The following is a 27,763-nucleotide window of genomic DNA, read 5'->3' as shown; positions in this document are numbered from 1 at the left end:
AATTCTGGGGAAAATCTCATTGCTCATTAATCCTGCTAATTTATGCGTAAAATCAAAAGTTTGCTCTAATTAACAAAATAATGCCCCTAAAATGCTAATTTTTGTTTCACAGACTCTATAGGAATCTGATAAAGCGAAAAATGTTGAGGGGGGCTGAATCAGCCCCCCCCCCCTCAGTCTTATTAGGTTAGCAAACCCATAAAGTCAACTTAAGAATATAATTCAATGAAATCATCACATGTAAGTGATTTTAAGTCCTTAAAATTGATTTCAGCTCTTTATAAAAACTTTTCACTTTACTGCAATGATATACTGACTTACCTAATATGGCACTATTTAATGCGGCACAGACTGGTTCTCGTAATAATGGATCTAGCTGGTACCCTTTTTCACTATTCCATGGGTCTGCATAGGCTAACAAACTAAATGCCTCCTGAAAAAAAAAGAAATAAATGTCACATTTTAGAGAAATCAAACATGTAACTTGGAAAAGGAATGAATATATTTGAAGATAACATTACAATATGAATCAGAGGTGTTTGCATATTTTGTAACTAATCAGTTCTGAGAACTTAGTATCATAGATTTGAGCACCAAAAAGTCCTCACATCATATCATCCTTGATAGAATCGTGGTGAAGAACATTGGAAGGTCAATAATCAAAAAGTTATCCACCTTTCACATGGATAATCTGTTCTTACCCGTAAAGCATTGGCATTGGTTTCGTTCTTGCCGTTCTCCCTGGTGATTTTGTCGTAGAAGCACTGAAGTTCCCGACCAAATTTGAGCATATGTTCAATTGCTGAATGGCTCCCTCCACAGAGCTGACGGACGGGTGGTAACGATGTACCTTCTGCACAAGATGATGATAGAAATAAATTACAATACATTTCAGGTATCGGTGGAATTTTACATTTATTGTTATCCCTTGGAAATTGACCTCAAGCCTTCAAATTTCCATTACAGAAGCATTTCAGGTACTATCAGTAGAATTTTACACTTAATGTTATCCCTTGGAAATTGACTTCAAGCCTATAGAAAGGCACTGATCCATCCACCATTTCTCTTAAGTTGCTTGCTCTTACAAGCACTGACTAACTTCTGTAGACTCTGGTCTGAACTCCATGTAAACAATAAAATAGTGCCTATTCAACTGTATAGACCATATTTAATACATGTGCGCTCTTATTAAACTATACATTCTAGACATATATGATGACGCTTCTTTGGGAATTTTTCATTTGCTGTCGGCATCAGATTTTGTGAGAAATTATGACTGCTCAACTATTACTTCAGAAAAACTGACACATATGAAGCTTATATGTTTTTCACACTGCACATATTTCCCGTGGTTAAGCTTAGCCCATTTCGGTTTCACACTACATTTGAGCAATGTGGGCTAGCACGTTAAATAGTATGGTACTATCTGGCCCTGGAAAAAAAGCAGGGTTAGCCGGCTTATTGCGGTGCAAGCACCACAAAAGCGGTCTAAAAGATGCAGTGTTAAACGAAATCGGGCTAAGGAAAAGTGGGGCTAAGCATTAGCCAATCACAGAAGTTGAAATTGCACGTTAATCACGCTCTGTGTGGCAAAATCATCAATATTCATGAGCTGTGTGCGATAGTCCGGGGTTAAGGCGTTAACCCCAGTTAAGCAAATAGTATGGGGTTAAGAAAGAGTGTGAAACAAAAAAGATAGTGTGGGGTTAAGGAAATGCAGTGTGAAAAGCATAATAATGTCCTATGCATAGTACTTTCAAGAAGAATCCAACTCAGACAGAAATTTTAAATCTTAAATGAAACAAGTCAGAGATGCAAATAGGCGACAGTTTGGAGAAAAAAATGCCATAACTATCTTATTCCTTGTCCTTTTAATTTCAAGCTTTCATTCAATATTCTGTTTTCTTAATTTTGAAAACCACATACATCACTTTATTACAAGAAGCAGATTCCCCTACCACATGCATATTGTCCTATGCTTACCATATGTCCAATGCACATTGCCCTATGCATATTATCTTGTATATTTCCCTGTACACATTGTACACATTCCTATGCAAATTGTCTTATGCTTCCCGTCTGTACCCTTCAGACAATACTAACCTAGTTCATCTGTTTCCATATCTTCTGTGGGTGGGCACACACCATTGACTGATGATGATGATAATGCCTTGCCGTTTGTCACAGCATGTCCATTACTACTATTTCCATTAGTGTGAACACCATTGGTTTCATGACAGTCTACATCCATGTCTATATCTGACTCCGGGTTTATTATCCTTGAGGAACCGTTCATGACACTACCGTTCGTGGTGAGGTTGAGGGCGTTCATGGTTGAGGTCATTGCAGTGTTTGTGGTCAGTCCATCTTGCTGTTGCTGCTGCTGTTGTTGCTGTTGCTGATGTTGCTGTTGTAAGTTCTTAGGACTCTTTGGTGATATAGGTTTGGAAGTGTTGAGGAGACTACTCCCATGCCTGCCGCCGGTGCTACTACTACTACTACTTGTGCTACCTCCTGGTATTCCTGAATGATGCATTTGTAGAGGGTCCGTAGCTAACGGTGATGATATACTGAGATGAGGGGAGGATGAGGAAGGAGCGGCGCTATCACGATGAGGGCTCATGGCCGGACTTGCATGTCTACTACTCGAACGTGATGACCGTGAGCTACGTGGCTCGCTGCGGGGAGGCCGTATCTCGCTCTCTGTCCCACTCACAATCTCCACAAACTGGCGGCATTTGAGCATGAATTCCAGATTGGGGTTTTGTTGAAGTAAATTTGGATAGAGTCTCTGTGTTGTAGCTATTGCTTCACCCATGCAACCTGCTAATACTAATCTTTGAAGTTCTGTAAGACAAAAGAAGATCATAGTGTTACTCAATATATAATATATATATCCAGTTATCATAATTTCAATTTCAGCATATTCTGTAATGTATAATTGCGGTACAGAACTAAAGAAGTTTTTTTATGAAATGATGAAGTGATGAATGAATAGTTTTTATTTATAATAAACATATTCTCATGAATGTGTCTACATCACATTGCACTAGAAAAATCAAAATAATAAATTGCCGAGTGAGAAGAAAGTACATTTCACTGATACATGTGCAGTACTGCACATAAGTGCTATCAAGTACATATTGCAGATGATCTTAAGTGTTTACGAGTTACAGCATCTTGTTTATTTTGGCCTTGTGCAAAGCATGAATAAAGTACCATACTAATTACATTTTTAAAGGGCATAAGAAATAAGATTATATTTTGTTTTCATAAAATTAATTTAATAATTTTTCAGTCATTTTGACTACACATTCAATTTCACAAACTTCAATGTTCGTCCAACAAAACCATGCATCATTAAAACTGCACCAGTGTATTTTTTGTGGGAAAACACAAACAATTGATCACCATGGTAACCTGATAATAAAACCTCACATCATACAATAATAAATGAAATGGAGGTAATCAGTTGGAATGAAGGATAAAAACTGAGAATGGTTATACCCCTGAGGAAACTACTGGCACAGGAAAATACCGTCTGTTTTCATTAGACATCTTGTCAGACAAGGACACAACCACCAACATATGGATTCACTGGGAACTTATTCATGTAGTATGAAGAAACAGTTTGAAAGATGTCAAGTATCTATCTATCTGTGTGTCTGTTTGTCTGTCTATATATCCATCCACCCACCCACCCATCCATCCGTCCGTCCGTCCAACTGTCTGTATATCCATCCATCCGTCCGTCCGTCCAACTGTCTGTATATCCATCCATCCATCCGTCCGTCCGTCCAACTGTCTGTATATCCATCCATCCGTCCGTCCGTCCAACTGTCTGTATATCCATCCATCCATCCGTCCGTCCGTCCAACTGTCTGTATATCCATCCATCCATCCGTCCGTCCGTCCAACTGTCTGTATATCCATCCATCCGTCCGTCCGTCCAACTGTCTGTATATCCATCCATCCATCCGTCCAACTGTCTGTATATCCATCCGTCCGTCCGTCCGTCCGTCCGTCCGTCCGTCCATCCATCCATCCATCCATCCATCCATCCATCCATCCATCCATCCATCCATCCATCCATCCATCCATCCATCTATCTGTCTATCTATATATCTATCCATCCACCTATCTATCTGTCTATCTTAACATTGATTGTATAAAGATCCAATATCATTTCCTCTACATACGAAAATCATTACATGTCTGTGTGCAAAAATATGAATGGTTTGAATGTTATGCTAATATAACATCATACATGTCAATCAAAATAATGAATGACTCATCTTAGACATGCATGTGGATATCCACACAGGATTGAAATGATGACTGTATAGATTAAGAGGACAATACAACAACAATATTTAGACACACAAAGGATTTTTAAAAAGTACAGTTAAACAGAGGGAAAAAATAAATTAGAGGATGCAGAAGAGGAAGAACAGGCACAGGGACATGTGATGCAGAGATGGGTGCAAGATACGAGAAAGAACTTGAGGAGTAGTAAGAACAAAGAATTACAGACATGGAAGTGTTCTTAAAGGCCAATTCCACTTAAACAAGTCAAATAGACAACGATAATGTTAAATCTTAAAAAAAATCAAATTGGATATTTTTAAATATTGCTTAATTTTCATAAAACAGTTCAACATAGGTGGTATGCAAATGAGCGAACTGATGTCACACACTTATTTTTCCTTGTAACTGTAAAATATGGTTGACTCCATCGTTATAATCTGGATTCTGGAATTGCCACTATTGCATCTCAAGTTAATATTCAAATCTACCCCCCCCAAAAAAAAAAAAAAAAAAATTAAGGTGTTTGACATTTCCGGCTCACTCATTTGCTCATGTGTTGCAAATCCGTTTTTGTTTAACTGGATTGTCGTAACGTCCTATTTCAAAATTATCTTAATGGAATGTATAGTATTTAAAAATTATCTTAATGGAATGTATAGTATTATGTTTATTGATATTTTTTTTATTTCATCATATCAATTTGTTGTTGGGATGGATTTGACCTTTAACTGTTCACTATATATAAACACTGAACATGCAGTTTTACAAGACAACATCAACAGCAGGATTAGCAGGTGGCGAATAAGGAAATGAAACTCACTTTGCCTGTTTTTAATTGACATGACTTCTTCAGCTATTGTTTGTCTTGTACTCCGAGCAAAGCTCTCGGCTGTTTGACTGTAACCATGGTGAACTAAATACGTTGACACAATTCTTTAAATGAGAAAGAAATAGAAAGAAAATATGCTCAACAGATAGTAACATATTTATCAAGAAAATATACATTTTAACCCTAAATCTCCCGGGGTATTTTGATTCTTGTCATTCCGGGGGGGGGGGGGGGGGGCATTATGGCCCTCCCTTAAGATCTACAACAAAAATTTGCATGATGTTAGAGAATGACGTAATCTACGCAGTTGCATTGGTAAATTTCACTGAATTCATACATTTTTATTTTATATGAATTAATTATGCTAATTTATTCATGAAATCATACATTTTGCTCTGATTCACTAAATAAAGCTCCTAGAATGCTATTTTTTGGTGAAAATATTCTTTATAGCATTCCTAACAATTGTGAATGAAAAAAATTCTGGTACCAAGACTGATTTCTTATCTATTTTATTGTTTTTTTAATTTCTCATGTATTTCTTTGTTTTTTCAATGGAAATCGTTCCAGACTTAATTCTAATCATTAACAAGGCAAAATTAATTAAGTTCAATCAGTAAAAGTAGAAATATTGATACATTTATGAATTTTGGCTAAATACACAATTTGCATTGGATTTGTACACGAAATCACGTTTATGAGCAATTTTGGGTCTGACATGCACTTACATATTGTTGCGTAATGTCGTAACCGCGTAACGGAGCGTCACAAATTTGGTCTCAAAATTTGCGCGAGACTTGAAAATAAAAAGTCAGTGAGCGGCGAGGTCAAAAAATTTTGCGCAGCAGATATATCGCGAAAAATTGTCGAGGGGGGGCCATTATGACCCCCCCCCCCCCCCCCCGGGAGAATTAGGGTTAAGTATCTACATTGTCAAGCGCTTTAATATGAATTTCATTGAAAGTACTATATAAGATGTGAGTTATTATCATATCTTCACAAAAAAAGTCCTAGTAATATTTACTGTACTATGCAGGGCTGTCTGATATGAGAAAGACAAGTGAGGCAGATTACTCATTAGATACAGTACACAAATAATAAGCATCATTGAGACTACTTTCACTGTCCATTTCTTTCATTTGGCGCTGGCCAACTTTTACACCCTGGACAAATTTTTTTTGGTATAATCTGATAAAACTTGGAGCATCCATCCATTAATAAACTTCCTTCCTATCAAGAAACACAATTTACCAGCTTTCCCCAGAATGTAAAATCTTGATTGATATGCACATGGACGTACAAATATATTCATTTTTGATAAATATATGCACACAGCGCCAGTTCTAAAATAACTTCACTGGTTGCCCGTGGTGGAGCGAATAAAATTCAAGATTTTTTTGGCTTACATGGAAAATTGTTAATGGTTGTGCTCCTCATTATTTTAACGATCTTATCTCAGAATATGGACCCACTTGAAATCTGAGATCTTCAGGAACAGGGCTGTTGATAACTCGTAAAGTCAAATGCTCATTTGGTGAAAAAGCTATTGCTCATAGTGCTCCAACTTAACACCCCCCCCCCTCCTGTGTAATAATTAAATTTGCACCTCTAAATAGCAAACTAGAGAGAAGCCACACTCTAAATGCTATATATTATTATCATTATCATCATTTTCAAGTGTTTGGTACTTCAAATCGGAAAAATAGCATTAAAAATGGACACACTGAAGCTTTTCAATGTGCACTCATCGGAATGAAATCCCATGAATGAACAGAACACAAGAACAAAACAATATGTCAGTAAGTCCTTTTCAATGCTATTTTCCAATATTTTTCTTTCCATAAAAGACGTTGTGCAAACCTGTGTAGCACTGATTGCCATTCCCCTTGGTCATCTGGTACTGGATAATTCTCTATTGTTGTCTTAGTCTTCATCCTCATTTCCTGCTTAGAAGAAATAACATCATCATTAAAAATAACTTTATAATCTCATTCACCTGACAAAATTAAAGGTATGAGAATGTAGTTGCAGCAAAATTTTTTGGAAGTCTTTAAAATCAAGGTTTAATTCACCATAGATCTAAACCTTGTACATTAACATGAACTTATCTTTGTGAAATCATTAAATCTAATAACTGAAAACTGACAACACTTATGATCACTAACACAGTGTATAACTATTGCTTAGAAAAATACCCAACATTTGATGGGAATGCATGTTTATTTTGCTCATTTCTCAGCACTAACGCATTTTCCTCCAGAGCCATTCAGCACATTAATACATACAAACGCTTGGGTGGTATTTTTACTGGATTCTATTCGAACTCTTTTTTAGATTGTTACCTTAACTGGCTTTTCCTTTTAAAGGACAGTGGATTTACCTAAATGTTTAATTTTGGGTTACCAAAGCAAGATGATAAATTGATCATATATAATGAGTGAATCTTATTAAAATGAGACCTCAAATTAAGTGTAATTCCTATGGTAATTACGACTAAGGCATATATTTTTTTTTTATATAAAAAATACCAAAGTTAACTCTACATTTCTATTGACTTAATTAACAGAGCTTAATGAAGCGTATAATTTCTGATCATTTATCTATTCAACATTATAGATTGGGCATGTAAATTTAGATTTGTTCTTTGTTACTCAAGGACTGGTCAAAAAATATATATAATTCATAAAGTTTGATGCAAATCTAAATTTCCATGATAGGATCAGCAAGATACATATTTTGATAAATAATACATTTATTTCTAAGATTCGCATAATTCAATAAACCATCCAGAAACTATCCCATGAGGTTGCTAAATTTCATGGATACATTCAAGGCAACATGTATTGTTGATCATAATAATATTGATATACCTGCATGAGGTCTTCTATATTGAACACAAATGGGCTCTGACCAAAGTTTGTATCAACGATTTCACCAGGCGTCTGAAGGCCTACGGTTGGATACAAGTTGCTCTGTATTAAAAAAAGAAGAAGAAAAGACGAAGTGAACTATAATGAATATATAAACAACAAAGGCGTGAGAAAGACTTGATGAACGATTAAACCAAACAACAATAACAACAAAAATGGAGAAAAAAGAGAATAAGGGGCAAAATACACAGAATATGAAAAAATATTTCTGGAATTCAAATATAAAACTAGATTTTAATTCGTCATGCGGACGAATTAGGTGGTCTGTCGTATAGATAGATAAACAGGAAAAAAATATTTAAACAGATATTAGATTGAAAAATAGATAGACAAACAGATTTACATAATCAAACAGATACATACAAGAAAGATAATTATATTAGATGGATGGAGTGATGGATGGAGAGATAAATTATAGGTGGTTATATTAATAAAACATAGACATATAAAGATAGATATAGAGAGACAGACATATAGATAGAGAGACAGACATATAGATAGATAGAGAGACAGACTTATAGATAGAGAGATAGATTGATAGATATATAGATATATAGATAGATAGAGAGATGATTGGTGGTTATATTAATAAAACATATATAAACATATAGATAGAAAGAGAGACAGACAGATAGATAGATAGACAGATAGATAGACAGACATATATATAGATAGAGAGACAGACATATCATGAAGCTATTACGAGCTATCTCGTAATAGCTTCATGCTGCGTGGTCCTATCGCGTTATGTAAGCGGGCTCTAACTTTCGCCTGGCGGCTCGCCAATTGATGTTAGATATCGTTCCTTCGCCCGAAGGAAGCGATAACAAAGGATTAAGAGAGAAATTGGAAGATGGTTCTCCTTCTCGTGATAGCTTCATGGATAGATAGACAGACATATAGATAGACAAACATATAGATAGACAGAGAGACAGACATATAGATAGACAAACATATAGATAGACAGAGAGACAGAAATATAGATAGATAGAGAGACAGACATATAGATAGATATATAGATAGATAGATAGATAGATAGATAGATAGATAGATAGACATATAGATAGATACAGAGACAGACATATAGATTGATAGAGATCGAGACAGAGATAGATAGAGAGACAGACATATAGATGAATAGAGAGACAGACATATAGATAGATAGATAGATAGATAGACAGATAGATAGATAGATAGAGAGACAGACAGACAGATAGATAGATATATATATAGATAGATAGATAGATAGAGACAGGCAGATGGATGGATAGATAGATAGACATATCTAAACAGATAGATACATATATATTAGACAGAGAGAGAGAGAGAGAGATAAACAGACAGATAGATATACAATGTAGGTAGATAGACAGACAGACATATGGATAGATAGAGAGAGGGGGACGTATTCAAACAGAAAGATATATATTAGACAGAGAGATAGATATGTCATGTAGGTAGATAGACAGACAGATAAATAGATATGATATAAAAAAGTAATTATAATCTGTTTTATTTTGCAATATTTTAGCTATTATTTGTTAGAATTCTTATAATTGATCGTGGGCAAGATAGCTAAAAAAAAAAAAAAAAAAAAAAAAATCATGTTCACCCGCGGACTCGAACCCCTGCCTGCATGATGGAATGAGAAGTAAGTCTGACGCCTAACCGATTGAGCTAGAATATTTCCCATAGACTTAACACGTAAGCAAAACACCAGAATCTCAAATCCAATCTTGCAAGTGAATTACGGGCATGATCCCGACATCTGATCGGAAAATGAAGGAAACGCAACCGAAAGCTTAGAATCTCAGCTACAACATACTAAAAGCTCAGGGATAACTAGCAACAAAAATTGGAGATATGGCTTACGAAATAGAAGAATGTAGAATCTAGTTTTGAGAAAAAGTCATGTCCCATAGAGATTACACGCAAAATGAGTAAAAATGACATGCCATTATTATTTGCAATTTTTGAGGATGATTTGTCTATCAAAATGAAAAATAAAGGCAATAACTCAGAAAGAGTAAGAACTAAGCTACAACATATCAAAAATTGGGTGAAAATTGACCAATATTCACGGAGTTAGAGCAAGATTTGCATAATTATAATGACGTCATAATAGGCAAAATGGATTTTTTGAATTCCGACGCCATTTTGATGACGTCATAATATAATTGAGGGTCAAATGAGACATGAAATTATATCTCTAGTTCATACTCTATCAAAATATGAAAAAAAAATTGGGGGTCCCCATGCGTTCTGAAGAGCTACAGCGGATTTTCTATAGGCATGTTTTTGCCCATATATGGCCTATAGTGAGAGCTCGCGCGCACACGTGCTGCAAACTTTAACGGGTGTTAATTTCCTTATTAATGGTCGTAGAAGGTTGATCAAGGTATCAAATTGCTCAAAATTATATGATCAATGCAATGAAATAAAAAAAACGGTGTTTCTGAGTTGCATTCAAGGCGTTACGCGCGGAAACGCGCGCGCATACGTTTGCGCGCGCAATTTTTTGAAATGCTTAAAATGACCTAAAACGTACTCTGTTTTGGTCAAAAAGTGATTTTTAGCATTTTAAAATTTTGACGCGCGCGTACGCGCGCGTCGTGACCTTCAGGTGACCTTTGATGACATGACCTGATGACCTTTGATCTGAAGTTTATGTCATGTGAATTTGATTTATTTTTGATAATTGATAATGGAGATATGATTGATAATGTGATTTTACAAAATGGCGTCTAGATGACGTCATGATGACGTCATGACATTAAGATTCTTGCAGAATTGAGGTCTTATTGATGTTGATATGTGGTGATATTTTGATGATTATTGAATATGAACTTTCTGAGATTTGCTGTCCACAAGAAATGGAGGAAATAAAAATAAGAAATAAAAATAAATAAAAACTAGATTTTAATTCGTCATGCGGACGAATTAGGTGGTCTGTCGTATAGATAGATAAACAGGAAAAAAATATTTAAACAGATATTAGATTGAAAAATAGATAGACAAACAGATTTACATAATCAAACAGATACATACAAGAAAGATAATTATATTAGATGGATGGAGTGATGGATGGAGAGATAAATTATAGGTGGTTATATTAATAAAACATAGACATATATAGATAGATATAGAGAGACAGACATATAGATAGAGAGACAGACATATAGATAGATAGAGAGACAGACTTATAGATAGAGAGATAGATTGATAGATATATAAATATATAGATAGATAGAGAGATGATTGGTGGTTATATTAATAAAACATATATAAACATATAGATAGAAAGAGAGACAGACAGATAGATAGATAGACAGATAGATAGACAGACATATATATAGATAGAGAGACAGACATATCATGAAGCTATTACGAGCTATCTCGTAATAGCTTCATGCTGTGTGGTCCTATCGCGTTATGTAAGCGGGCTCTAACTTTCGCCTGGCGGCTCGCCAATTGATGTTAGATATCGTTCCTTCGCCCGAAGGAAGCGATAACAAAGGATTAAGAGAGAAATTGGAAGATGGTTCTCCTTCTCGTGATAGCTTCATGGATAGATAGACAGACATATAGATAGACAAACATATAGATAGACAGAGAGACAGAAATATAGATAGATAGAGAGATAGACATATAGATAGATATATAGATAGATAGATAGATAGATAGATAGATAGATAGACATATAGATAGATACAGAGACAGACATATAGATTGATAGAGATCGAGACAGAGATAGATAGAGAGACAGACATATAGATGAATAGAGAGACAGACATATAGATAGATAGATAGATAGATAGATAGACAGATAGATAGATAGATAGAGAGACAGACAGACAGATAGATAGATAGATATATAGATAGATAGATAGATAGAGACAGGCAGATGGATGGATAGATAGATAGACATATCTAAACAGATAGATACATATATATTAGACAGAGAGAGAGAGAGAGAGATAAACAGACAGATAGATATACAATGTAGGTAGATAGACAGACAGACATATGGATAGATAGAGAGAGAGGGACGTATTCAAACAGAAAGATATATATTAGACAGAGAGATAGATATGTCATGTAGGTAGATAGACAGACAGATAAATAGATATGATATAAAAAAGTAATTATAATCTGTTTTATTTTGCAATATTTTAGCTATTATTTGTTAGAATTCTTATAATTGATCGTGGGCAAGATAGCTAAAAAAAAAAAAAAAAAAAAAAAAATCATGTTCACCCGCGGACTCGAACCCCTGCCTGCATGATGGAATGAGAAGTAAGTCTGACGCCTAACCGATTGAGCTAGAATATTTCCCATAGACTTAACACGTAAGCAAAACACCAGAATCTCAAATCCAATCTTGCAAGTGAATTACGGGCATGATCCCGACATCTGATCGGAAAATGAAGGAAACGCAACCGAAAGCTTAGAATCTCAGCTACAACATACTAAAAGCTCAGGGATAACTAGCAACAAAAATTGGAGATATGGCTTACGAAATAGAAGAATGTAGAATCTAGTTTTGAGAAAAAGTCATGTCCCATAGAGATTACACGCAAAATGAGTAAAAATGACATGCCATTATTATTTGCAATTTTTGAGGATGATCTGTTTATCAAAATGAAAAATAAAGGCAATAACTCAGAAAGAGTAAGAACTAAGCTACAACATATCAAAAATTGGGTGAAAATTGACCAATATTCACGGAGTTAGAGCAAGATTTGCATAATTATAATGACGTCATAATAGGCAAAATGGATTTTTTGACTTCCGACGCCATTTTGATGACGTCATAATATAATTGAGGGTCAAATGAGACATGAAATTATATCTCTAGTTCATACTCTATCAAAATATGAAAAAAAAATTGGGGGTCCCCACGCGTTCTGAAGAGCTACAGCGGATTTTCTATAGGCATGTTTTTGCCCATATATGGCCTATAGTGAGAGCTCGCGCGCACACGTGCTGCAAACTTTAACGGGTGTTAATTTCCTTATTAATGGTCGTAGAAGGTTGATCAAGGTATCAAATTGCTCAAAATTATATGATCAATGCAATGAAATAAAAAAAACGGTGTTTCTGAGTTGCATTCAAGGCGTTACGCGCGGAAACGCGCGCGCATACGTTTGCGCGCGCAATTTTTTGAAATGCTTAAAATGACCTAAAACGTACTCTGTTTTGGTCAAAAAGTGATTTTTAGCATTTTAAAATTTTGACGCGCGCGTACGCGCGCGTCGTGACCTTCAGGTGACCTTTGATGACATGACCTGATGACCCTTGATCTGAAGTTTATGTCATGTGAATTTGATTTATTTTTGATAATTGATAATGGAGATATGATTGATAATGTGATTTTACAAAATGGCGTCTAGATGACGTCATGATGACGTCATGACATTAAGATTCTTGCAGAATTGAGGTCTTATTGATGTTGATATGTGCTAATATTTTGATGATTATTGAATATGAACTTTCTGAGATTTGCTGTCCACAAGAAATGGAGGAAATAAAAATAAGAAATAAAAATAAATAAATAATAAAGAAAGAAAATTCGGACAAACATAAGAGGTGATCTGTCATAGACAGACCACCTAATAAAATAAACAAGAAATAAGTATACATTGAGTACAGTAAGTAGGATGTTTCCACTCAAAAGAATGAAAGGTTGGAACAGGATGTCTCTAAATTATGTATTTTTTACTCTAAAAAAAATGTGGCTGTTGGTTTCAATGACCCAGTGCTGCAGAAAGGTAAGCCAATCAAAAATGAAACTAAAATCAACATGAAGAATGAATCAACAAAGCAATCCATACATGGATAGAAACAGCCACAGATATGTTACAATTCCCGATTCACAACCTTGCGTTTGTAGTCAGTCGGCCATGCCTGTACCGTCACTCGTATTCCACGATAGAACTGCCAGCTGATTTACATCCGACACATATTCCTATTCAACATCCATAGACAAATAAGCTTGGCAATGATCGTACTGTAGAAAGTGACCCAAAATATCGCAGCTTTGCAAGGATATACAGACCAAACTAGCAAAGCATAAAATGCTGTTCTACCCCCTTCTTTGCTTAGCTGTTGCCACAGAATGCCTATTGTGCCTAGTGGACTAGCTCACACAGCCAGCTGTATGCATGAGTCACAAGAGGGGCAACACACAATGCCTCCCTGAGCTAAACTATGTGACAACTTTTAAAAACATATGCTGTTTGTTCTATTCATGAAAATTATTATCACCTACCAGTAACAGAAATGATAGGGGATATCATTTAGTGCCTGAAACTCCAAACAAAAGCATACCCCAAAGGGAAAAAATGAATACTTTTTTATTCTGAGGTTATTATTCGTATTCCAATTCTGTAATATTACTGCTGTATAGAACCCATATCAATCCATTGGGGCAACCTGTTACTGTGGGAGGTAACATGATCCACATTCCCCCCTCCCCTATTGTGCTTCTTTATTAACTCTTTGTGTTCTACATGTACATAGAATTGGAAAATAATTGAATATAATTGTTTGCCTGGCAATGAAGTAATTTTCAGACTGAGAATTCCCTTCACATTAAGGAAATTAGTGTTTGGCAAATGAAGGTACAGTTCACTACAGAAGCACTTTAGTCAATGGCTTATTAATATTCTTTGTTGCAAATGCTAGAATAAGTGTTCGAATTATAAATCATTTTCCATCAAATAATTTCATTGTTTGATAGCTTGCACGTTAATATGTCGAAATACTATCTTGAAAAGTGTAAAATCTAAATCTGATTGGATAACGATACATGTATTATCTTGAACATTCACTATGACATTTCAAGATTATTTTTTCTTCTCTAAAGTAATCAGATAAATGATCTACTGAAGAATACCCATTACAATGTCACAAAGTTATTTATTGAAGAAAATATTGTTCTCTACTGTTCCTTTTTATGTATTTGTCCAATACAAAAATCAACTCACACGTCATAGCACGAACCACGACAGAATAAAAAAAAAACAGTTGTCGTAAATTGGCCAATTGAGATAGTCATTTGATTCAAGTGGCCATGAAAAAGCATCATAAACACTTGAGTGTTCTATGAATCTTGCTTTGCCATTTAAACATTTAATATAATAAAAATTGAAATACCATTCAAAAGAGAAAGTAAGAAAAAAGTGAATCATTGATATGTGGGGAAACTACCATAAAAAGATAGAAAAACAACTTTCAGTTTGCATAGCTATTTTCTCCATCTGGTCCAGAAACATTTTCATAACAATCATTATCTAAAGGGAAACTCTGATATGAAAATCAACTTTGACATCAAGTTAGTTACAAAAGCAGAAAATCGAATATATCTATGATTTCTTTTGTTACTTACAAGCTTCTCCCCATAATCCATGTTATTTTAAATGAGATAAATTGCACAAACTTTAAAATTGTTCATGAAGGATGAATTATAGAAGCCTTTAGGATATTGCAAGATATGTACTTAAAGCACTGTTACCTTTTAAAAAAAAAGAGAATGGCAGTATATCAAATTAAGTACAAAATATTGTAAAAAAGAAGATCTAACAAATAGCCTTACAAAGGTAAATGTACAATACAAATTCATAACCTTTATTTTTTTTTACTTATTTTTTTTTCTTAAGTTAAACAGACAAACCTATGACATGTGGAATTTGAAAAAAAAAAAATTATTGTCCCTGTGACCCTACCTTTATTAGGTGGGGGGGGGGGGGGGTCACCTAATAACCTATTACATAAAAAAAGATTACTAAGCTTTGTCATACCATGTCTATAAAGAGTTACATGTAATACCTTATAATGAGCATGTAATGTTGCTACTGGTACTGAATGTTTTGTGAATCATAAATGTAGGATACACCTTTAGCATGTTGGATTATGGCTGGATTATATTCATGATCACACCCTTCTCTTTGTAGAATAACCATGCAACTTAAAGACAAGGCAAAAGCGATTTTGTGTCTCGCCCACTTTTGAAAATAACCAGAAATATTGTTATTTGCGAGGGCACGCAACAGAATTGTATCAAACCTTCATTGTGAAATGACTGGGATGGAATAACACTTGTCATAAGAGCCTTGCACGCAAACTTGCAAGCCTTTATTTTGGAGTAAAGGTCAAATGAGTTTCAAATTGTAACTAATCATATGATTGTATGACATTGTAACAACAAGATATTAAATTTGCTTTTATTCTAAAAAGGATGACAGCATAGTCACAGATTTGAACATAGGTATTCGTACAATGATTTCGAACATTACACAGTAAGATATTCCATTCTCAATATCAGCATCAAATTCTACTGCTTTTTATTTCGAAATCGGGTCGCAGACCAGTCGTAAGGTGTGCGATGGCCTTTAGTTTTCACAAGAGAGAAGAGACGGACAAGACAGAAAAGCAAATCAGAAATGTTTTCCACCAATTACCTCTGGTAAAAGGAGATATATAAAGAAATGTAAGATATAAAGCGATGAGCAGAATCATATTGTGTAATTTGTGTTACAACATATTTTGCAACTATCTCAGTGAAGGTCCATATATTCAATTCATCCACCTAGTTCCGTATAATACAATAGGGGGAGCATTACACTGCAAAACAAAATAATTGTCAAGGTTCTACTACTATAATTCAAAAAATACTTGTGTATTGTAAATTTTACGTGAATCTTGTATACCAGAGTCAAAACAAATTCCTTATGTTAACATGTCATCACCATTTTTTGTTTTGTTCTGATTACATACATTGTACATTGCATCTACATGTGTGTAAACCAGTGAAAAACAAATTTCCTTTATGGAAATAAAGTCATTCAATTCCATTCAATATAACCCTATTTGTACATGTACATCACATAAAATCCATTTAACTAGAGTACCTGACGTCATGACAAGCATATTTCATTTTGTTGAAGAATGATGGTAGTTTGTACACGGTAAATACCACTGTATACCAAGGATTGTCTCTATGGGCATGGCCATTTCTGAAAAATTAACCCTCATTTAATTTATAGACTCATTGCCCATGGGAGCTTATCCTGGCTAGATATATATTGCAACAGAGTTGTGCTAAAGTAAATCAATGTATTCTCTTTTACCAACTATGACGAAGATACTGAGGGATATGATATATTGTATCAGACTAGAATGATGGGGGTATCACATAGCTCACTGCTTGTCTAGCCATGGTAGGCAGACTCTCATACTCTTGCCTTAATCAAATCGTTTTCCTATGAATTGCATCAAATAAAGTGATTCTCATGAAAGTAACTTATATTTAGGATTGACAAAATATGTATAGTGAAGACAAATATGTGATATGTATGAGGTGGGATATCAGAACTGTTTATTTTTAAGCATTTTCCATCAAATGACAACAGAAGCATAATATTTTCATCATGAAATTTAGACTTATTTCGTAATTTTTGTTACCCAAATTTTTTCTTTTGAACATTGATTATATTTTTTGTTTTAAGGGCAAAGGATGTAATTGAGTAAAAAAACCCAATAATTTTCCACCATATAACCCTTACCTTACGTACAAAACATTTGTGGAATAAGAGCTGGAATGCAGACTAGTACGAGGCTTGTTGACAATATTTTTTGAGCTGTGTTCAAGTGAGGGAGTGATGTAGGGCTTAGCAGGTAATACATTCTAATACATCATGTCTGATCATGGGGGAATGGTTATGACTGTATTATAAGCCTCAGTCTACACCATGAGAAACTATGTATACATCATGCTAGCTGTTGTGGGTACAGGGTGTTTTGTTACATTTATAATAGATAGCTTTTGCAACCACTACGCAGACGCTTTCTGGAACATATATGTCAACAGCCCTTAATGACAATGACGAAGCAGTCTTTCTCGAAAATCGGTTTATCAAAACAGCAGTGTCGTCTGTGCCTCTGGACAAACAACATAATTTGCAATTTTTTTGTCAGCTCAGAATTTTTTACGATGATCAGCTGTCCCGATTCACTAATTTTCGACAAAGATCTCTCAGCTGTTCATTGCGATTTGACCGGCATTTTCAATAGATTAAGTATGTTGTAGAATCCGTCCCTGCTGCAATTACGAAAACTCACTAATAATATTGCACTAGTGTTCCATCACTAGCATCATTTCAATCAAGGGCAATATAATTCCTTCACCATCAATCATGATGGCACTCTTTAAAGGACAAAATTGATTTTAATAAAAAGAGAAAAATCCAACAAGCATAACAATGAAAATTTTATCAAATTCGGATGTAAAATAAGAAAGTTGACATTTTAAATTTTTGCTTCATTTTACAAAACAGTTATATGCACTTCCCGGTTGGTATGCAAATGAGGAGACGGATGACGTCATCCGCTCACTATAACTTTTGTGTTTTATTATATATATATGAAATATAAAATATTATAATTTTCTCCTCATTGTCAAGTGAAAAAACTATTAATTCCTCCATGGACATGTGGGATTAGCATTGTTTAATAGTATATGGTTTAGTCAAGTTGGTCCTTATTGTCAAATCTGTAAAAAATGAAATATTGTATAATTAAAAAAAAAAAAAGAAGAAATAGTGAGGGACATCATTGACTGTCTCATTTGCATATCACTGATTTTTGCATATCACTGTTTTGTGAAAAATAAGCGAAACTTTAAAATGTCATTACATTTTTATTTTACATCGGATTTTGATGAAATTTTCAGCATTATGCTAGATTGATTTTTCTCTATTTATTCAAATTAACAGTTTTCTGGGGTGGATTTGACCTATAGTTTTTCGATATATACATGTATATATGTTTCAATTTACAAAATAAATTGCGACAGCATTTCTTTTGAGGACCACTGGAATAATTTTTTTCAATTTCAAAGAGTGGTTGCTTTATTTTCACTAGATTGGTGGGAGGGGGTAAATGGACTTTCTGAAATCTGAGGGGCACTTGAAAGCACCTTTTAAAAATGTCTCACTCTCTCTGTTCTTCATGAAGCAACATGTCCTTGCTTGCGTTCCAGACGTTTCAATATTGATTATTTTTACTGCCCACGATTTTAGGAAGCCATGCACTATGTTCTACCTTAGGCCTCTTCCTTGCTTGCTCTTAGAGGAGTAGATTCCTTATCTTGCATCAAAAGCATGTAATATGAAATCATGAAGGTCCTGCATCATAAAAGTAAAATCCTTTCACTTCAAGGTGAGCAGCAACATGGCGAAAGTCTCATCATGGCCACGATTGTATCGAATCAAATAAGATGAATGTTCACCTGCTCAGCTCAATGTATGTATCCTATCTTTCTGAAGGTCAATGAACCGCTATCATCCTGTTCAATTCAAGCATACTCAAATCGAATGGGGGAGAACTGTCAGTTCTAGTTTGGTTTGACCTCTGAAGTTATAAACACATGCAGGAAGACAGGGTGCAACAGTTTCTGAACAGCCCCCTCTCAACAGCCCCCTCCTCCTCCATTAAGTCCTCTCTGAACACAATCAACATCATAAAGGCTTAGTTTACATGGCATGCAGGAAGACGGGTGCAACGGCACTTCTTGCCCCAAACAGCCCTCTCCTAAACGGCTTTCCCTTTCAAAGTCCCCTCCGAACACAATCAACATCATGAGGGTTTTACTGACACAGGCTTCCTCAAGGGAAATTCAATTGGGTAGGGAAGAGCTGGATACCCTCATCAATGACTCACACCACAGACTCTTCCTAACTTTCAGAGCAAGGTTACTCGATGTTTGAAGTGCAGGAGACTGGGCCAGGGTACAGGGTCATTCGAATCATGAACTGGGGAGCTGTTTCAAGAAACAATGTAATTTTCACTGAAAATTGTCTCAGCTATTGCAAATCTTTGCATCTGATTTGCTGAGAGCAGATTAGTCAGTGAAAATCACTGTCACGATGCCTCATGAAATGCTACCCAGTGATATCAACAGCTGGGTCCCATAACACAAAGGTTAGCGATTGATTGTACCCTTGATTTTAACGATTAATTGTACATTGTAGTCAATGCGATTAATCGTAGAAAAATGTTCTACGATCATTGCTAAGCTTTGTGTTACAGGCCCCTGGACCCTGTCTTACAAAGAGTTGCGATTGATCCCATCAATCACAACTATGGACGGCCAGCAACGTCAACATCTATTATGCATGTTTGTTCAAAATATTTTCTAATTATGATGTATATTCATGCATTCATTGTTTTCTGGAAAATTCAGTGTGCTTCTCTTTGTTTACAAAGGATATTGTGCAAATTTCCTGTAGAAAAATTATGACACTGATGGATTTCCATAGAGTTACGATTGATTGGGTCAATTGTAACTCTTTGTAAGATGGGGCCCTGTTCTCATCATTACATGTTCAATTACAATACTGAATGACTGATTCATCATACTATTCCCTCACTATATAATCTACATGAGGTTTTCCTCACACTTTCGGTAATGTCTGCTTTTATTCCTTTATTGAAATTAGTATTTGGTAATTCAAATCTTAAAATAAAGAGTGTATATCAATAAGGATATGCTTATCCTTTATGAAATGAGAAAAAAAAGAGACCCATTTTACATTTTATATCCCCCCCCCCCAACCTGTTGTACACATGTGCAAAAATATAAGTATTTAAAATGTGACATTGTATCCTACAAATAGTAAATCCACAATCACACAAATAAGATATGATCATACTTACAGGCAGATCTGTGAATGCAATGCCTGCAACAAGATAAAGAGATAAAACATTACATAGTCAGAACATGGTTACATAATAAAAAATATAAAAAAATCAGAGAATTGATCCTTAATATATTATCCAAAACTGCAAACACTCTACTGATATATTAATTATACTTATTCAAAATATTCATTAAATATTGTGTTGAGTATTTCAGTTTGATGCCAATCATGTAGGACTAATATGTTCCATTGGTAATACACAAAATAGTCAGAATATACATGTATGCATTTTGAAAAATACTAATACATGTACATGTGCTTCAGTGCAATTTAAAATGCACATGTAAGCTTTTACTATGCTATGTATTGCATTGACTTCTGTTTGAAACCATCTGCTGGAAATTCATGTACATATCTAATGCCAAATGAAATACATGAAAACAACATGTTTTTCATCAATCTTGTATCATGAAATGAAAGCATGCTGTGGTAACAGCTGAAATCAACCCTACTGACATATATGTAAAATAAAACCAAAACAAATCTGTTTTCATATTGAGAACAAGCAGCTTCCAAATTGGCATTTACCCAAACATTGTTATGTTTTATGATAGAAAATGTAATACACAGATGCAATTATGTCACAAGTGTGTAGAATCGAATGTACATGGGTCATCATGTTTGAATGAAGATCATAAAAGCTACATGTACATGGCGAATATGGGGAATCCCCAATTGTCCTAAAAAATTTCCCTGTTTAAATGATGCACAAATCTACTTTATTTATTTTCATGACGTACATGGAGATTACAACTCCACACAACTCAACTTGATGCTTTCCTCACAATGTGCATCCCTAACCTATCAGTGCCGTGCCAAGGGAGTATTGTACAATAACAGTACATGCCAAACATGTAGCTGACCTTCCACTGAAACTAAGAACTGATGATGACCAAGAACATTTTTCAGAATCACCCTTGATTACCTATCCTGTCTGAAGGGGGGGGGGGGGGGGCTTCTACACTCTCTCATCATGGGACCCTACAATCTTGATCTAACCCATGACACTTTACACCTAAGCATCTCATGGGTCATTACCCTCAGGTCTTTAATACTGATCTGGGGAGTGTTTCATGAAGACATTTGTCAGTGATTTTCACTGACTAATTTGCTTTTAGCCAATCGGATGCAAGGATTTACAGTTGCATATGAAAATAGGCAGTACATGAAATGCTCCCCTGCAATGACATGCTTATGTTTTCAAGAAGACCAATGTTCGTTTTAGTCTATCACATTAAACTGATTCGCATCAAAATATGTATACTCAAATGCAAGCGGACTCAAATGCAAGCGGACAAGGCTATGAAACACACCCCGTTGAGAGTAGTTTTAAGCCAAGATATGTTTTTTTTTTTATCAAGGGGTTCTTCACACCGCCTGCCAACTAGAGGAATCTACAATCTTGCAGTCATGACATTGCACATCTAAATATCTTGAGGTCATTACACTAGGGTCTTGTGTGAAGGAATTGAGTATGGATATGTTTACAAACCGGAATATATCAGCACGTTCAGATACATGTACATAAATAATCAACTTCGCTTATCCTGTTTGGATGGTTTAGATTGCAATTAACTACTTTGTTTGTAAAGGATATGAAGCCTTATTAAATGGTACTTGTCTCTTCATATCGCTTGTATTGATTTAAAATGGCTAGGCCTATATTTTATTGCATTGCAATAGCTACCGATTGCTTCAAAGAACAGATAGACTTAAGCTAAAATTTCAGGCTTCCCATTTTCCGTCATCATTCTGAAAAATGAGATTGAATATCTGAGATTGAAATTCCATATTTGTTCTGGACATATTCAGAATCAACCCAGCTGGATTAATCAAATATCATTCCACAACATTTTCTCTCAAATTGTTTTCATTCTCCTCCTTTTATCCAACCATGAACTTCAATTCAAAGAAGCATTTAATCCTCTGCACTACATTAATTATTTTCACACTACATTAATCATTTTTTCTCACCTAGGTGCACACCATTTTTCGTGTAAAAACAAGTGTTGTCCACAAGATTCACTCCGCATCCTACAACGTCACCCGTTGTAAACGTTGGACCGTAAGGTTGTCCGTTCCCTGCAGAGTTGAATGTATGTCCGTTGTCGCCGTGGTAACCATAAGAGTGCTTGTCCCAGCCTGGAAGAAAATTAAGATGAAAAGAGAGGGAAAAAAAGTCTTAAATGCATGTTATTTTTACATTCTCCATTTTTGCATAAAATATCTGACTAAACTCTTTGAATCATAAACAAAACTATTAATTTTCTTGTCATCAATAATAATTACTAAATCTACTGAACATAACTTAAGATTTGACAGTGTATCAACATATCCAATGACATGAACAGTTTTTTCCAACTCTTTTCTCTATCTTGTTCTTTCTATATGCTTACCTTCATATAAATCTATCCCAACCAAAATAGATACAGATGTAATACCATCAAACAAACACAAGATTCATCTCCATGGAAACCGAAGGACGTTCATACAACAATTACAATCAGACTATCATTCTTCCTTCCAATGTACGTAATTTTGCCGAGTCATTTTGGTCCATCTTGAAGATCATAAAAGTCAATTAAATCAATCTAAACACTCAACCAGATATATTATGACATGTGACATTACTTTCGAAGAGGAGCATCAATCTAGGTATTGACATTAACCTATTGTTTTGATCAAACTGTAACTGTACACCAATCAAGAATAGAATACTAGTATGAACATGAAGAACAAAACGAAAACACAATGTCTTGATGGTCAGAAATTTCATACCTGGCAGTTTGCTCATATTATTTCCAAACTCCTCTGTGGACAATCCTATGCCCATATATCTGCAATAAACAAAACAAACAAACAAAAAAGATTTAAGTTTTTGGTATTCATATAAACAAATTAAACAAAATCAGTACATATAACACATACTTGCCTGTATGTGCATTTGATACAGATTATAGATGTTAAAGAGTAACATAAAAACATAAAATGAGGGAAGAAATACAGTCATGGAACAATATTCATTTTGAATATGAGACGTATTTTCTGATCGGGAAATTTACCCCGATCAGAAAATAACAGGTAATATTGGCAATGTGAAAGCAAATTACGCGTAATCTCCCCGAAAGAAAATGCCCACTAAATAGTAGGTACTTGTCAAAATTATGAGAACTTTCGCGGGGATTTTTCCAAGGTCGCAGGTATTTTGGCAATGTGAAAGCAATTTACTGGAACTTTGAGCCCAGCGTGAAGTTGGGCGCGGGCGCCGTGGGTGGCTGCTGAGCTAGTGATTTTGAATCTTGCGCCTTGCCTGCTTATTATCAGACCATACTGCGCATGCTCGTAACTTCAGGAGCTTATCCCAAAGGGTATGTTTCGGGGCGGTGTGAATGCAGTAATAATTAATGGTTATTTTTTAGCCTAAAAAAGTTCTCGTAATTTAACGGGAATTCTTATGATCGAGGCGGTTTGAAACCACCTATTGGTGACATATCTAATCATGTCACCATAGTTTCCATTTATGACACTGATATTAAACTACAATAAATTTCTCAAATCTTCATGATGTAGTTAGACATTTGATATTCATGTTTCAGCTTTATTAAAGCCTTTCAATTCCAATTTCATGTGCTGCGGAAATGAAATAAATGGGCAGAGAGTAAGGACAGGCTAAATATAAACGATTTCTATTTTTACAACAATTCTTGTCAGCTAACAATGATTATCATTTGAAACGTTAAATCAAATTAAAGAATGATATAGGCAAATTTTCAACCAAACATTTGTAATTATAGTCATTCTTTAAAAAAAATTGAATTTGAATTCAAATGTAAGAGTAATAATATTGAGAATATTTAAAAGCAAGTCAGAGGATTTGCATGTCACATTCGAGGTGATGATGATGTTATCGAGATATACAGTTTATTCATTATCTGATTTGATGAGGTTGTTAATGAATAAATTGTATTGTTATAGCTGAGGATTTTGATATAATTTCTATATTGAATTTAGAGAAATGTTTAATTTCATATTTATTGAAATACTTTATGACTATAATTGATACAATAATATGCATATTACAGGTATGACTGCCTTGTAGTACATGGTATTGTATTTTCCCTGTATTTGCAGGGTTCCAGGGTTTTTCATTTTGGTTTTGCTTTTTGGCATTTTGATCTTGGTGGCAAATAAAAGATCGACTACAACTGAATCTTGGAGTCTTGACTGATAATTCCTTTCCTACCCACCACATTATGAGATTAAGAGGAGGTAAGGAGTAACATTCAAGGGTAAAAATGGTTTACACAAATAAAAGAATTTTCCCTTCCCACACATTTACAGCCTTATCCTTTATTTTATTCATTTATGACCATATATATTTTTCATTCATAACTATACCTTTTGTTTATAGAACTCTATTCTTTTCAGAATATCATACACATAAATGAATTGAATTGAATGGAATATCCAAATCCTTTTTCCACAACTTTTTCTTTTCTGTTTTTTCAAATGTTTATTTTATTGTAATCCCTTTTTCATACACCTTATATGGATATTTCCAAATTCCAGGTGTCATGATAAACATCAAGGGGGTGTTTCACAAAGATTTAAGTACATGTAATTGTATGACTTAGAGTTGCACTTAAATGTCTTTTTGCATGCGAGCCGATATAAAAGGCATAACCGCATTGGACAGATCATGCGAAGAGGACATGCAGCACTACTGCATATTGATCAATAAGATTGCGCGCTACATATCATGTAAGCGTCGGCATTTAAGTGCGACTCTAAGTTGTGCTTAAAGCTTTGTGAAACACCCCCTGGAGTTTTATGTGTCTGACTGAAATTCTCCACGATTATAATTCCTGTACAGACTTCCCCTGGACCAACCTGACTGTGACTGCACATTAAGTATATCTCACGTGCAAGCAAACGTATATGCACTTGAGTGACGCATAATCCGTTAAACACGTCAATAAGAACAGAGCATCTGCCGAAACATGTAATTGGGTTGTTAGAGGGTTCTGTGTTTAGGAGGTACTCAATAACATAATGCAGGTTGTTCTTCGAGGATGCAATGATTGATTGTGATCGTCTGACTACATCCAGGACTTCTGACAGGCACAATATGTACAGTAAATAATCATATTTCTAATATACATGTATGTCAACAATATTCCTTTATGATATAGGGTAGGACATATCTTAGCAAATTCACTCCTTCAAAAATATTTCAACTGGAGTTAAATTGTTCTGTAAAAAAAAATTAATTTAACTTCTTATGCAATAACAAATTTACCCGGAGTAGGACTCTTTTACCATGGTAATGAAAGGGGGCTGGTGACTGGGGTGATGGGGTCCTACTTCTCAACTTCAATCACATGATACAAATCATGTTTGCACTCCAACCTATAATAATTTACGGATAATAAATTATCTATTACACATGATTTTAGTTCCATTATTAAACCTACACAATTTCAGTAACAGTGTACAGGCAGATCTTTGAACACAAGAAAAACCTTCTTCAATAAGAATGAAAATAATTATATTAATTAATAATAAGTACGTACAGTAATTGGCAGCAGTAGATCAAATAGAGTCATGGAGATACATTACACATGAGATCTAATCACCAAGCTACATGTATACAATAAACCCTATCCCTCTTGCCAATAGCAAACAGGAAATTTACAATGTAGGGTCGAAGGGCAGACTGTTTCGTCGTCCACGTGGAACCACAAGATCTTCCATTATTTGTAATACAAGCCTTCTGAACAAAGAAATGACAGTCAAACAATGATTTTGAACTTCTGCCCTCTATCTGTAATAACATGCATGATTTTAACACATAGCATACAAACATCCTGATTCAGCAACAATTTATATCAAAGACATGACAAAGAAACTTTTTCGGAAAGATTTTCATATTTACATTTTGACCAACCCACACTGTAGCACATTTCACAAGTTATTGAAGAGTCATACATTTTGTAAAAACAACCAAGGAATTTACTGCACAATATGCAATACATTTGAAGAGGGAATTGTTATAGATGGAAGCAACATGTACTTCATATTGCAATTTGAAACACTCTTGCAAATTGGGATAAAAGCAGGATTAGAGTAATGTATTCCCACAAAAGAAGCTATTTATCTCAATGAAAAAGGGTGGGTGAAGAGCAAAGAAAGGAAATACAGTGCCAGAAATAGATCTTGTTTTGCTTCCAATGTGTGATTCAAAACAAAAATAATCATGATCCTGCAGGCCATTACATGAATTTTTATCTGTATCAAAATCTCTATTTTACTTATTTTTATACATCTCAGAAACGAATCCTTAGTCTAAATTCAAGATAAAGAAAGGATACCAATATCAGAGACAAGGTAATTGAAGAAAAGAGAATTGGTAATTGAAGAAAAGAGAATTGATATTAACAAAATTGGCAACGAGTACAAGAAACAAAAACATGTAAAGGATCCATGCCATGGGCGATTTTTGTGAACTTATGTCTGACACACTTTTGCCCAAGTTCCATCTAAAACCTGAAATAATTTTTGAGCTTTCAGTTTTAACATTTCTATAAATATTGGTATGACAAAAAATATTCAATCTCTTTCTCATTACATGTAGTCAAAGGGTAAGAAAGAATAGGAATAAACAAATCTGGTATCCTGACCGGGCCTACATGTAGGTCTTGAGCTGGTATAGGAAAACATAGACAAAGGTCACAGACTCGTCCAGCATTCTGCCACCATTTTAGAGATGACCGTTATCAGCATCTCTCACCTCTTGAAACCAATTGATGATAAAATACACTTAATAAAGGGAGAAAAAAATATCCTGAAAATTTGTTCAAAGCTCTCTAGCTCGTATCCACTAACACAGAGTATCAATAAAGAGTAAAAAAAACCTGTCCTACATTCCACCACCA

The 27,763-nt window shown here is 34.8% G+C and overlaps 1 protein-coding gene across 2 annotated transcripts in view; it reads right to left on the bottom strand.

Moving 5' to 3' along the window:
• The window catches only part of LOC135158006 (ran-binding protein 10-like), a 31,881-nt gene extending 8,213 nt beyond the window's left edge, over positions 1-23,668 (bottom strand). Inside the window, exons 1-9 of one of the 2 annotated variants that reach the window (XM_064115228.1) lie at positions 23,607-23,668; positions 22,803-22,970; positions 20,785-20,807; positions 8,008-8,109; positions 6,998-7,080; positions 5,129-5,241; positions 2,104-2,847; positions 702-853; positions 322-433 (exon numbers count right to left, since the gene is read on the bottom strand). In XM_064115228.1, the coding sequence (XP_063971298.1) occupies positions 322-433; positions 702-853; positions 2,104-2,847; positions 5,129-5,241; positions 6,998-7,080; positions 8,008-8,109; positions 20,785-20,807; positions 22,803-22,970; positions 23,607-23,661 (1,552 nt within the window). In that variant the 5' untranslated portion in view covers positions 23,662-23,668. Of the gene's footprint in view, positions 1-321; positions 434-701; positions 854-2,103; positions 2,848-5,128; positions 5,242-6,997; positions 7,084-8,007; positions 8,110-20,784; positions 20,808-22,802; positions 22,971-23,606 lie in introns of both variants that reach the window. The other variant, XM_064115227.1, reaches the window with a different exon arrangement.
• Between the last annotated feature and the right edge of the window lie 4,095 nt (positions 23,669-27,763).

This window comes from Lytechinus pictus, unplaced genomic scaffold (genome assembly GCF_037042905.1).
Source record: "Lytechinus pictus isolate F3 Inbred unplaced genomic scaffold, Lp3.0 scaffold_25, whole genome shotgun sequence".
Taxonomy (NCBI): domain Eukaryota; kingdom Metazoa; phylum Echinodermata; class Echinoidea; order Temnopleuroida; family Toxopneustidae; genus Lytechinus; species Lytechinus pictus.
The sequence above is the reverse complement of the archived record's forward strand: the minus strand, read 5'-3'. Positions and strand labels throughout refer to the sequence as shown.